The 14,231-nt window shown below is 39.7% G+C and overlaps 1 protein-coding gene across 3 annotated transcripts in view; it reads right to left on the bottom strand.

The window, feature by feature from the left end:
• PPP3CA (protein phosphatase 3 catalytic subunit alpha) overlaps positions 1-14,231 on the bottom strand; it is a 282,859-nt gene that overhangs the window by 157,772 nt on the left and 110,856 nt on the right. For all 3 annotated transcript variants that reach the window (XM_067553595.1, XM_067553578.1, XM_067553587.1), the window contains exon 2: positions 7,868-8,068. In XM_067553595.1, coding sequence (XP_067409696.1) covers positions 7,868-8,068 — 201 coding nt within the window. The remainder of the gene's footprint in view (positions 1-7,867; positions 8,069-14,231) is intronic.

Raw genomic sequence — 14,231 nt, 5'->3', positions numbered from 1 at the left:
TTTTACTGTAATGTGTGCATGAATTCTTTAAACAACTTGCCTCAGCATTGATCAGTTTAGCAATTCTTGATTTTGTCAAATTACTAACCTCATATAGCATCTGCAGCCTGTTGATATCAATTATTTGTATGCTAGCCATGGAATTAAATTGAGCAATAGGGAAACAAAGAGGTGCAACATCAGGAAACAATTAGACACAGTGGTGTCTATTAGCCCATGGAATAATCCCCCAAAGGAACTGCTAGGAGCCTCAATAAAAGCCATTTGAGACTAGAAAGCCCAAAATAGTGAAGAATAATCCTGTGCTGGCAGCAGAAGAGGGCTTTTCCCATTTTCAGTGTTTGTGATTCCATAAGCAGAAAAGATTTTTGAATGCCACTTTGGGTTTTGAATTCGCGCACGCACGCACCCTCCCCAATTTAGAGTTAAGATGACAAGTGCATTTTCTTATGGCAGCACAAACCCTTAACAACAAGGAAATAATGAATTAAGGCAACATTATCATGATACTTAATCAAACTAAGGTGTGAATATTATTTCTATCATATTCAGACTATGTCTGGTCCAAGAGCTAGGGGTGTGCTTCTCCATGCTTACATACACACGTTCACGCTAGCTCTCACCGCAAGTAGCATAGTTGCACTAGTGGCAGAGGTGGCATGGCTTAGCAATGCTGAGTGCAAACCTGCCTGAATCCCATTGGTATGTACTTGGCACAGCTAAGCTGTGCCTCTGCTGCCACTACCAGGGCTACACTACTATTTATAATCACAAATATGTGCAAGCAAGCAGGGGATTCACACCACTATCCTGTAGTGTAAATGTAGACTCAGTTTCAATTAGATTACATTGATGTAAGTATTGAGGGTGACAAAGAACTTAAAATCACACTTCAGTACACAACCTCACCACCAGCACTACTACTTTCAACATTACGTTTCTTAATGACAATTATTTCAAAGTGATGGTATGATTCTCCTCTCACGCCAGTTTAAGTCAGATGTTATTCCACTGCAGTAAAGGAGCTACTCCACTAAGTGAAAGTCAAATCAAGTCCACAATAGTCACAGCCCTACAGACACCTTCTTTTATATGCATATTCATAGACTCAGACTCTAAGGTCAGAAGGGACCAATATGATCATCTAGTTTGACCTCCAGCACAGTGCAGGCCACAGAAATTCACCCACCCACTCCTGCAATAAACCTCTAACCTATGACTGAGTTACTGAAGTCCTCAAATCATGGTTTAAAGAGTTTAAGATACAGAGAAGCCGTGCCAAGATGCAAGTGAGCCATGTCACATGCTACAGAGGAAGGTGAAAAAACCCCAGACACATGGATAAGTAACAAATGAGGACATCAGAGTTAAGATAGTCAGTTGTCGTGGAAGTGACACTTCTCTTTGATATGCACATTGACTAGGACAATATTTATTTTTTGTATTGCAGTGGCACCTAGATTCCACTATTACTAAGCGCTCCACTGTGTACTCAACCAAACGCAGGTTTGTTCGAGGAGAGTAACAGTATATTGGGGTGGTTGAGTATCAAGATGGTAGTAGATGGTCTTTTCTTGGGTGTGAATTGTGCCCTAAGTTAGAATTTCTTTGCTTTTTTTAAGTAGTCACATTGCTGTAAAGAAATTACGTTTAAGCCAGCTTAATCTAAAGTTAAGCATTTTTTTTAAAAGATGTATGTAAATACGGGAGTTGCAGAATCAGGGCTGGAGACTGGTGAAGGAGACTAGCATGAAGGACTGGCCACAGAATGGATCAACAGAGCTGATCAAACAATCACTCCTCTTTCATTTAAAACTTTGCAACAAGCTTCCCCCATCTGATGCTGCGATCTCTTCATATGAAGCTGCTAGAGCCTGCATTCCAGAAAGCTTTGAGTACTAGACAGAGCCTCAGTTAAAGCTATCTCCACTAGGACTGAAGAGATTTAGATAGGGCAAATATAATGGTTTTTATCAACCCCCTACTCCTGTTCCCCGATCAATTCCACTCTTAAGATCCCCACTTACATCAGAGGCTGGAGACGAAGTATTATGGAGACATCTTGGAACAATTTACTAAGGGTTGCAGCAGATTCTTCTTCACTGGCAATTCTAAAGTCAAGATGGGATGTTTTTCTAAAGGATGTGCTCTAGGAATTATTTTGGAAAAGTTATACTGGCCCTGGGAATGAGAGGACCTGACAAAAGAAAGCCTAAGGTAACAGGTGAAAGAAAAGGGACTATGGGGGAAAAGGCCCAGGGAATAGCTGCAGTAAACTAGAGACAGCAGTACATGGATATTGTGTATAGGGTCCCTTGGTTGGAACTCAAAGTAGTGGGCGAGCCCGGTTTCCCTAACTTGTGCTGGGTGAGTAAAAATAGAATGCCGATCTACTAGAGGAAGGAAGGCACTGACTGCTGTGAGATGGATCCACAATGAGCTAACTGAGACCTAAATTCTTCAATGATAGGAAATAATCTGAATTGACTAGGATATCTGCAGAGTCTGAGATAAACTGATTATGCTGTGCCCAGGTAGAGATAAATCTTTATTTAGCTAGGTAACAGTTCCTAGTTGAATCTTTCCTACTTTGAGTAAGAATGGCTTGGATGGCTTCCAAACATGAACCTTCTAGATCTGATGCACATCCACAGGCTGTGAGGTGAACTGAGTCTGGATTGGGGTGTCTGATTTTGCCCTCTTCCTGAGTTAGAAGATCCAGGAAGGGGCAGATCCTGATAGAAAGACAGGTGGACATTCTCACAAGTTCTGAGAACCAAAACTGTCTGGGCCAGTTGGGTGCTATGAGAATGACTCTGGTCTGGTCATGACAGTTTTCTCAAGACCTGTGGTAGCAGGGGGATGGGCAGAAAGGCATATCTGAATTGGTTTGTCCATGGTTACAGGAGAGCGTCATCCTAGGAGTCATGTCCCATGACCGCTCTCAAGCAATACAGGGGAAGTTTTCTGTTCATTTGGAACATTGAATGATCCCATTGGGGTGCTCCCCACCAAGTGAATATTTCACTCAGGACACAGCTGTGTATTTCCCACTCATGCAGTAAAGTGCCTGCTTAGGTCATCCCCTACAGAATTCTGAATACCTGGTAGGTATGTGGCTTGGAGAGCTGTTTGGTTTCTGATGCACCAATTCCCAAGCCTGGCTGTTTGCAGACAGAGGAGAAGGTATCTTGTTCCACCCAACCTGTTTATATAAAAAGCCATGGTGATGTTGTCCTGCACTATTTAGCTATGGAGTCAATATATAAGCAGGGAAAAAAGCCCTTCAGACCTGACTGTTTTCAGTTCGCAGCAGGTTGATGTGCAGTCTGGTGTCCGGTGGGTCATAAAGGTGAATTACCTATCCCAGAAGAGATTCATCTATTACTGTGGTGGCACTGGCAGTGCAAGTATCGAAGGGTTCGGCCACCAGGTAAGAGAGGCAATGACCCTGGTGGGAACAATCACTCTAGTGTTCATGTGGTCATTGTCTGGTTAGCAGACGGACCAGAGCCAGTCCCGTAGGCAGTATAGATGAAGTCAGGCAAATAGTGTCACGTAAGTACACGAAGCCACGTGGCCTAGGAGATAAAGGCATACTTTGACTATAGTGTTTGGTCTGTGAGTAACCTGTGTTATCAAATTGCTCATTTTGACTGAAATCCTTCTGTGGGGAGGAAAGCTTTTCCTGAAGTTGAGTCCAGAGTCGCTCCAATAAAGTTTATTGTCTGTGTAGTGGCCAAAATGGACTTTTCTTTGTTTACACAGATACCCAGCCCTGCTAGGAGGAGGAGCAGGGACAAAGTCGCCTGACCAGATTTCTTGGCTGGAGCAACCTGTTAGGAGCCAGACATCCCGATCTGGGGGCCGTGACCTCTCATTTGGGCTGCCACGACAGAGAAATCTTCATGAATACCCTGGGTGCTGTTGCTAGTCCAAAAGGAAGGACTCTAAACTGGTAGTGATCCTGACCTACCAGGAACCAAAGAAACTTTCATTGGGATAAATGAATATCTACATGAAAATAGGCCTCCTTCATGTCAAGAGATGTGAATCAAATACTCTCTCGGGGAGAGGGGATTATTGACAATAGTGTAACCATCCTGAATTTTGACTTTTGAATAAAGATGTTTAGTTGTTGAAGGAACCAAACGGGTCTCCACTATTTGTATTTTTGGGGGATTAAGAAAGATGGGGAATAGAGCCCTCTCCTCCCTTGGCACTCATTCTACTACCCCTCATTGCAGAAGGGAATCTGCCTCCTGGTGAAGAATCTCCCCATGAGAGTGGCTCCTGAAGAGAAACCAGGAAGGGAGTTTGTAGGGGAGGAGAGAGAGAAATTCAATGGCGTAACCATGGAGGATGATTTCTGGAATCCACGTGGGTGTCATGATAGCGTCCCAAGAGTGGGCAAAAGCAAAAGATAGTCTCCAAAATTGGGATGGGGAATAGAAGTGGTTGGCATAAATAAAGGCAGGTGGTCCTTGACTGAGGCATCAAAAGTAGCCCTTAGCAGGTGGGTGGGCAATAGGTAGAGGTTGTGATAGTAGGTCTCTGAACTCTGTTGCTTGCACAGATGCACAACAGGAAGAATGTTTGGGGCGGGAGGTGTCTTGGCTTATTATAGTTGCCTGCAGTGTTTTCTCTTTGGGGCCGGGGTGTAAATTCTCTGGGTGCAGAAAGCCAATCTAAAGTCTTTCGATGACGGTATACACTCATCAGTTTTCTCTTTAAATAAGTTTGACTTATTGAATGGAAGTCATCCATTGTGTTCTCCATCTTCCTGGGGAACCTCAAAGAGCAAAGCCAAGACTCGCACTTCACAACTATACCAGTGGCAGTTCCTCTAAATTCTAAATGTCTTATTCCTACAAGCTTCAATGGATGCAGTGGACGTTTGTCTACTAATCTGCCTTGCTCAATGAAGGACAGAAATTGGGCTCTGTCCTCCAAGAGAAGTTTTTCCTTAAAATTTGCCAGTCTAAAGTAGTTAAAATTGTATTTCACTAACAAAGCCTAATAGTAATAATTCACAATCAATAACAAAGTGAAATCATTTAACTGTTTGGATCAGTAATTTTATTAATAGTGAAATATTTTTGCACCCACTCACATTTTTGTACTAAGGAAGATTGAATTATTCATAGTACCATATGCATCACTGAAAAATGAAATGCAAAATGACATCACATTGCTGCTTCCAGCCAAACACATAACAAGAATCAATTAATGTATACACACAAAATAATGTTCTTATATTGCATATTCTGTTATGCAAGTTGTTTTTTTTGTTTGTTTGTTTGTTTGTTTTCTTTTAAAGAAAACCAAAAATACTAACCATCTCACATTTGGTTTTATATACAAACATACCCAGTATACTGTATAATCCTTTTTCTGAGGGTACATATTTTGCCAAAAAAATTCTCTCTCAAATATTCTCCTGGATGTTTTGATTTTTCCCTCTCGCACTTGTTAAGCACATGACTGCTTCCAAGTGTTTTTCTATTAATCCATGATTTTCTGAAACTCAATATGGTAGATGTAATCTGTTTCTCTTTTCACTGATTGTCTTCTCTAGAACTAAACTAAGTTGTTTCCCTAAAAAGGGAATGCATCTTTCAGAAGTGATCACCTGTCAGAAGAGTTTAGCCAACAATCTCCTGTTGTTGATCTTGAATATGACAGTTTTCACTGAGCTTTTTATTTCATGTTAAGGTGTGCTTTCCTCTCCCCTCTATTTTAGATTACTGGTTGTGGTTTTTTGTTTATTTCCTCAACCAGCAACACCCACCCCTCTGCAATAGGTCTCTGGAAACCTCTTCTCTCGTAGGAGAGGGGTTTTGGGGTTGTTTCTTATATTTTACCTGCTTCCACACATGGTTGACTACTGTGTATTTTCTTCATGCAATCTGTTGCTCTTCTGCTGTTTTTGAAGATTGCTGTGCATTTTTTTTTTTTACTGAATAGAGTTGGCATAACAAGGGTTTTCTTTTTTCTCCTTTCTAGATTTTTCTGATAATGATTTGTTTTGCTATTTCAGCTTTCAGTTTATTGTTTGGATTTGTTCACAGAGCATATGAGCTCTTAAATTACCTCAGTAGCAGGCTTCAGTATGTCAGCTTCCAGGTAAACAGTCATTAGCCAAAATGAGGAAATACAACAGTACTGAGACCACTTGCCAGAAGAGAAGAAATTGAAGGAGGGTCAAAAAAGATGTAAACTCAGACAAGAGAGTACAAGACTAAAATTACAACAGTAAACTGAGGCCTCCATGGATTAATCTAGGATGAGAGAGAAAACATTGCTAAATTATTCAGAATGAATAACAAAACAAGATAAAGGCACCTAAGAAAGTCTGTTTCGGAGTCAGTGGTGAATGGAAAAGGGGATGATTGCATATGTCTCATAGAACCACTTCTCAACACACCCTATAACCTCTCTGGAAGACCCAAATGTGGTAAAGGAAGAGTGGCATCCCCTAATCAGCCAAAACCCCTAATTACAGGAGAGTGTGCTGCATCCTTGTAGAACTTGTCTTCCACCGTTTAAGCTACTGCACAGCCCCTATCTTCTTTTGCAGGGACAGCCTACAGACTGTAATACTCCCCTGAATAACCCAAAGAGTTCCCCTATGGAGCTACGTGAGGCATATTTCCTCCCAGGAGAGTAAGAGAACATATTACGATTGACCTATAGCCTCTCAAGTAAGGAAATACAGAGACTTACCCAGGGTCCCATGTTTTGACACATTTCAGAAAACAGACTTCAATAAATTATGCTATATTTGATGCTGAAATGTCCAGCTTCATGTTATTGGTTTCCGGAGAAGTTTTTCTGAAAATGATGAAACTATTAAGGCACTTGCTGAGTTCACAGACTATCTGGTGGACAACACCAATGCTGATCATGAGTCTCGGTGCTCTTCTTGCTTCCTTGACTAAAGGAACTCTCCCTTCCACTCCAACTCAGCTTTACCAGAAATAGAAAAACCATCAAGAGAACATAGAAATCCTCCAGCCTCCTTGGAAAAAAAGCCTGTATGTCTAGGATTCATAGTAGGGGGAAATAATGTTTAGCCCTGCAAATAACTCTAAGCCATGGATCAATTTTCCTGCCAAAGACTCATCAACCTCTCACAACAGCAACTGTCAGTTTGCAAGAAAATTATTTTAAAAAATGATTTAAAAAACCACAAAAGGAGAGTGCACGAGAGCAAGCAAATGCGTTCCTATGCACAGAATGCAGCCACAGAAGTGGGTGATTATTAGAGAAGGAAGATCAAGGCACAAGGCATTTCCTGAGAATTAATGAGTGGATGGAAACGTTTGATAGCCAAGGGCAAAATGGGTTATTTAACCAGCACAATTCATTAATTCTCCAGACAACTAATATGCTGAGGATCTTCTAACTCTTTCTTTTTGCTCATTTTTTATTTCTTTGAACACTTATAATGAAATTTCCTTTCACTACAGCACCATTGTTCCTTCAGAGCAAGACTGACTAAGTTTGAATGGTGCTACTGTGGTGAAAGCCATCTATAAATGTATGGAATTATCATCTGTTAAAACAGGCAATTATAATCTTGTAGGAGCTTTAGAACGAAGTTTTAATCTTATATTTTAGTATAGAGATCTCTCCATACTTTAGAAACATGAGTTTTCTGTGCAAAAGGTCCTTCCTGTAGTATCAGTGGGAGTTAAGGATCCTAGCAACATAGGATCAGGTCCACAGTCACAGTAGACTCAGAGGTGAAGAGTTCAGTATTGAGATCAGTCAGTGGACTAGGAAATATCCACGGAACTCTCAGGGGAGTAGTATACACCTGAATGCATGTGCTTTCATGTTCCAATTTAAAATTGGCACTTACCTGTGACTGGGGCATCTATGTCCAGCAAATTTTTTTCCTGACGGAGAATTGAAGCACCCTCTGTTACTATTCTCAAAGCAACAGTTTCTTCCAGCCTCCCTTCCTTCATAAGGTGTGCCTTTAAGATATCCACACGGGGTTTTCCATCGTTATCAAACACTTCCTTAGATGTGAGCCGGTGGCTTGGAGGAAACGGGACAGCTGGAAAAATCACAAAGACAAAATATCTGGTCACTTTACTGGGAAGAACCACTAGTCTCAAAAAAAGAATCTTTCAAAATTCCACAGGCCATCAGCTCTGTCTGAAAATACTTTGGGGCATATACAGTATTAAGCAATATGAATCTTTTATTCTTTCTTTACAGCTTGTGGCTATATCATAGACAGCAAATTAACAGCAGCTGTTCAACATGCACATGAGCCCAAAATCTATTATTCAAACATTTTAAAAAGAATCTTGGACCTAGTTTTTCTATCCCTTTCACATGATTCAAAATGTAAAGAAAAAATTAGTTACTGCTTAGAGAGAATATTTAAAAAAGGGTTGTTGTTGTGGGAGAAGGGAACGGAACTAAATATTGCTTAGTAGTATTGCAGAACCATGACATAATGCGCCTTTCCCTGAAAAGATCTTAATATATATTACACTACAGCTCAGGTATTTACTACCCATAGACACAAAGATCTATCTAAGTTAAACCACAAGACTTTGCAGACAGCTCCTTCTCTTCAATTACTGGCAGTGTGTGCCTTTCAAAAATCTCTTCCTTTTCTGTATTAATTTCTTTCCTCTTTTAGAGATCGTTATTTACATGCAAGGCATACCATATCCCACAAGCATGCTCTGTCTCAGTCAAAATCAGTGAAAAGGCTCTAAGATTGCTCTCTTGGCATAAGGAAAAGCGGAGGATATTTCAGTTGGAAGTAAAAAAAGGATTCCCCAGCAACGGTCTAATGAATAGCAATCTCTGTCTTGTCATTACACCGAGTCCCAGATCTCGAGCAAACTTCAGGTGCCCTTGCTCTCACTCTCCTTAAGGCAGCAGGAGTTAGAAGCTCAGGTGACGCTCTCAGCTTTCAGGATTAGGTTGCAGTATTATCCCTGCTTAACCCCCTTTCCCTAGCAGCTAAATTGGAGTGGTATTAGAGGCTTCCTGCCTCGCCAGCTGCATGGAAATTATACTGATCCCGGCTACTGCTGAGAGTGGGTCAGAGTCTACGGAGGCTCTGAGTGTATGGAAGCTTTAGGATGGATTCAGACCAGCTACACCCAGCATACTGTATTATTGAGACATTGCCTCTCTGATAAATACTTCTTTACACCAAGTTTTACTTTCAGGTTCATCTCATGCATTAGCATAATGCTAAAACATCTGGGTTGCAAACACAGCAGGACATTTTTTAATATAGGCAAAATCACTTTTCATTCGCATCTATTTATATTGGGAGGATCACACACACACCCACACACCAGTAGAGGCACTGTCTTTAGACTTAGCGCCAAAATTTAGATTTTGCTTTTAAAATTAGGCTTCAAAAGCCAGTCAATTGACCAGTCAAGTAATGGCAATTATTTGATCACGGTGAAATATTGTTTAATATTCCAGCAAGAATGTCCTGATGTAGGCAACGGCCTATCCTTTTGATTGCACCACGGTGCCATCTGTTTACCAAGCCTACATATATGTCTTAAATCACTCACTTTACTACATGCTGGGAAAAAGGTGAACTCACTGAAGGTTGAGCATCTTGATTGTTTGTTCTAGAAGATTCCAGCCAATGTATGTAGGTATGTATAACTATTTGCATACCAGGGTACCAATGTACATGGAAGTTTACAAAGCACATTAAACAAGTTAAATGACACACTCCTTGCCCTGCAGAGTTTACAGTCTGAACTGTTTAGACAAACAGAGAAATTAATTCTGAACGGAGTGAGGGATGGTGAGGAGAGCTCACTGTCATTAAACATTCTCCTCTACACAACAGAAAAGATGCATGGCCATTGAGCTGCTTGAAGAGTTGGCTTGTTGCCTACCTAGCACTGGTGGACTTTAAATATGGACTTTAATCTTTTATAGTTGCTAGTGTTTGTTTTATTTCTATTATTTCATTTTTCTTTTCTTTTGCAATGGTTCAGTCTTGAATAACATTTCCATTTAAGTGCTAACCTAACATTGCTAAAAAAGGTAATAATTATTCTTTCATTTTTAAGAACTTCATGTTTTACATTTTGAAATAACCCAGTTAAGTGACTTCCTTTTTTGTAATTAGATACAAGTATTTATGGCTAAGCCTACTGGAGACCATAAAGTCTTATTCTTTTTTTGTTACTGGCCTCATAAAGTGGTGTACTTTAAGATATTTTAATTTTTTTTTGACATTATGTGACCAATTAATTGATCAGTCATTTTTGTACCATTCAAAAGGTCCAACCCTATTTACTATATTTATTTTTTAAAATCAAAATGAATGTTGGTCCTAAATTACTGTGCCTTTAAATGTCTGAAAACAGTGTGCCTACCAATTTTGATCCTATACATTAGATGTGTTTACTTGTGTTTCTAAAGTTTAACGTCAACTGCTTCACTGCTCTCTTGCCTCCTATGCTGCCCCTCATATTAGGTATATCATCTGTGCAAGGCACTTCAGAGCACTAGCACCACAATCCACTGTGGTAGCAGAGGCTGGAAAACAAGTTAATAATTTGTTTAGTTCTCTGTTTCAGTACTAGCATCACTGATTTTCTTAGCACAGCTCTGGGAATATGGTTGTTAATTAATCCAGTACCAGAAAGGGGAACACACAACCGGTCTTGGCTCAGTAGTACAACACAAATGATGAGCTATTACTTTTCCCCTTTCATTTCTTAATGTTTTAAGAAAGGATTTAGATTCTAGTCATCATATTTGAGAGGGGAAGGAAATCTAACACCACTTCCCATTCAAGGTTTTAAAATATTATATAAACAGAGGGTCCAAATAGGTAAAATTTAGGAATTGAGTCACTTGTCAATGTCCTTTAATGTGAAATTTTGGGATAGCCTAGAGGATCAGAGGGCTTGACCATCCAGCACATTAGTGCATATGCCTATCACCTATGGAAACTCAAGTTAAGGTCACCAGCGAAAAAGAGTTAGGGTAGTACTAGTAAGATGAGATCATCAATCAGCATTTGTCTCCAAAACCACCTGCAATTTGTCAAGATCACCTGTCTCTCCGCAGAGTTAAGTTTAGGTATAACAGCAAGGGAATCACAGATCGCCATTGGTAGAATGAATGCGTCTCTGTACTATGCCTGGTTCTAGTCAATGGTTTTAATGCTAAATGTACACATAAGCCACTATTCAAAGCTGAACCTACAAACCCATATAATGTCCCAGTAACTTCTAGATGAATTTTTGTAATAAATTTGGTTTAGTTTAAGTTAACTTTCAACTTTACTTTCAAGGATGACAAAGAAAGGAGAAAATATGGTATTACCATAACTGAGTAAAATAAATGTGTTCATATGACAATATAATTTATCATCTCATGATGCCATTGAAGAGACACTGACCGTAAAATTGAAGAATTTGCAATACACAGCCTGTCTGCATAAGTTTTTCATGTCCCTTACCCATCATTCCTCAGATGATAAAAAACAAGGAAGTGGAGCACACATATCACATATGTACCACATCCATAAACCATTTTCTTCACTTAATCCTGTATGACATCATAGTCAAGGGCTGTAATAAAAAAATCAACGACCCAAATGAGCAAAAGTAAAATTTATGTTTCTGTTCTTTAATATTAGTATAACACCATGAAAATGCACTAACTAATACAATTTAGTTTTAAGAATAGCAAAGGTTGCTGCTCCATTCTGCCACTGATTCAATTCACCATTTTTGACCAAATTTTATGCCTCTAAATTTCAAAAGATGAGGCTCCCAATTTAAAATTTAACGGTCAGAAAATGTCTTGTCCAGACCGGGATCTTCCCTATGATACAAGCTGGTTTGCATTTTGGAGCTGGCTTGGAAAACAAAATTTTTGCTGCCTTAACCCGTGAAGTCATAACCAACGCTCATCCATCACCATCATAACACCATGCAGAGGGTCAGCCTAAGTATTTAGAGAGAGTTAGAGAGATGTTGCTTTGGAATGCACTCTGAACTTAAAGTCGAACCTTTTCATATTGAGAGGCACATCATTAGGTCCCTGCATCCCCCCTTCCCACTACACCTTCAGCATTACACCTACAGAAGTGAAGGCCAGCTAATTCCTCCTTTCCACTAGGAATGGTCACCAATTAGAAAACATTTTTCATGAAATTTTTCAGAAATTTCCCCAATCTCTAAATTTTCATCCAGATCTATTTCTAATCCTAATACCTGGTTTATATCCGTTTACTTTTCCAAGACTACCAGCACAAGAAGGGTTAGATACTTTCCAAATTAAAGCATATTCTTCTTTACATTTTTACTGTAGTTAAACCTTCCTCCAGAACCCTCCAAAATCAGAAAGCCAAAGACTATGTGCTTTCTGAGACCTGTGAAGATATCCATTTCAGTGGTCCAATACTTACAAGGAAGTCAACCTCGGTTTTATGAGCTACTAACTATTCATTATACTCATGGAACAGAATAATCATGGGATACCTGAGTGGGGAGAACCAGCTATTCCTCCAACTTTTATCTTCCCCTCAAAAAACAAACAGCCTACCCTTGAACTTCATTTAGACAGAGATAGTAGAGTATATCTGGAGGGGATGTACCATTAGCCTCATTTACTTTGAATGGAATAGCCACAGAATTCTCTCTCTGATGTATTATAGCATAGGAAGTTAAATAGCATATTTATTATAGATATGTTTACATATGGTAACGTACCCAACAAGGTACCCTACTTTACAAAGATTCTTGCATCTGTAAACACGGAGAACAAAAAAAGAAAACCATCCAAACATGTTTTACCTCCGTTTTTAGAAAACACAATACAGTTCCTGAGGCTCTGCACTGTAAGTGCTCTGAAAGCAGATTTTTAATGAACATCAGACACTAATTAGAAAAGCTGTTGTTCCAGCTGCAGGTGATTAAAGATTAATTAGTGAAAACACAAGTGACTGAACACACTTAGCAAAAACAGCACCTTCCACTCCCAGTATCTGAATATTATGTGTATGCGCGCACGCACACACTTGCATACAGGCATAACAAAAATAGTTTCATACCAAAGTCTGTTAACACACGTAATTATTGAAATCACCAACAGAGGGCAGGAGCAATAACTACATCATGTGTAGCAGAGTCGTACAATTTCCGTTTCATCACTTATTACAGTAGCTACTCCAGGTGAAAACTTCTCAATATACTTTGGTTTCTCTGCACCTGGTTGCAAATGTGCAGTTATTTCATTTTCACTTGCAGCATCAATTGGAAAACCCAAATTTAAAAAGAGTATCTTTTTTAAAGAAAAAAATAAAATAAAAGGGCCTTGTCTGGTGAAAACAGCCCACACAGCCTGAAGGAACGTGTTATCTGCAAATCAGTTACAAACTAGTGAGGAGAAAATACTTATAACAATGTATTGAAAAGGAGGGCTGAGAATTGTGGTTTCCCTTTTACGTGGGACCTCCCCTCCTACTACTGCTACATCCCTTTCGCAACGATAGCATTTGGTTTTCTGGTAAAGTAATATCACCAAAGTATTTGTTATACTCTAGCTGATTTTGAGATTTGCCAAGCGGAAACAAAGAAAACAAGCACCATGTGTCCAGCCAGCATTCTCAGCCCAAGAGTGGTCCACAGATAACACCTGGAGTACATCTAACCCTAGATAAATTAGGTGCAATGTAGGAATGATAGACACGTTACCCTAAACTGACTGAGAATTTGGGGGAGAATGATGCTCTCAGGGGTCCTCGGAATATACCATTATGCACAAGCTTACAGGATACATTTTCAGAACAGGGTTTTAGTGGCAGGAATCCCATTCATATGAGTGAACATGGAACAGCAAAAACTTCCATACACAATATTAATATTCTACTTGGAAGTGAAATTTGTGTCTAAGACTTTGTTCCCTATATGCTGCGGACCCCACCATCATCTAACATGTAACATTCTGCCTTAGAAACTGCTCATTTCTTTTTGTGGATATTCAAAAGACCCATTGTAAGAAATAACATTCAGATCTTAATACTAACAGGTTGACAGTACAACATACATTCCACATAAACAACCCACAATGAGATAAAGATCTCAACACTGCTGCCAGTGGCACATCCCCTTGAGAACTGAAAAGGCAAACACCAGGGGATTGTCTTGTGTTTAGTTGCCTACTGTCCCTGCCTTGTGCCCTCAGCTCTCCTGAGGACA

Source organism: Emydura macquarii, unplaced genomic scaffold (genome assembly GCF_026122565.2).
Source record: "Emydura macquarii macquarii isolate MOO-44397 ecotype Brisbane River unplaced genomic scaffold, CSIRO-AGI_Emac_v2 contig_302, whole genome shotgun sequence".
In the NCBI taxonomy this organism is placed as follows: Eukaryota; Metazoa; Chordata; order Testudines; family Chelidae; genus Emydura; species Emydura macquarii.
This window is presented reverse-complemented; position numbering and strand designations above follow the sequence as displayed.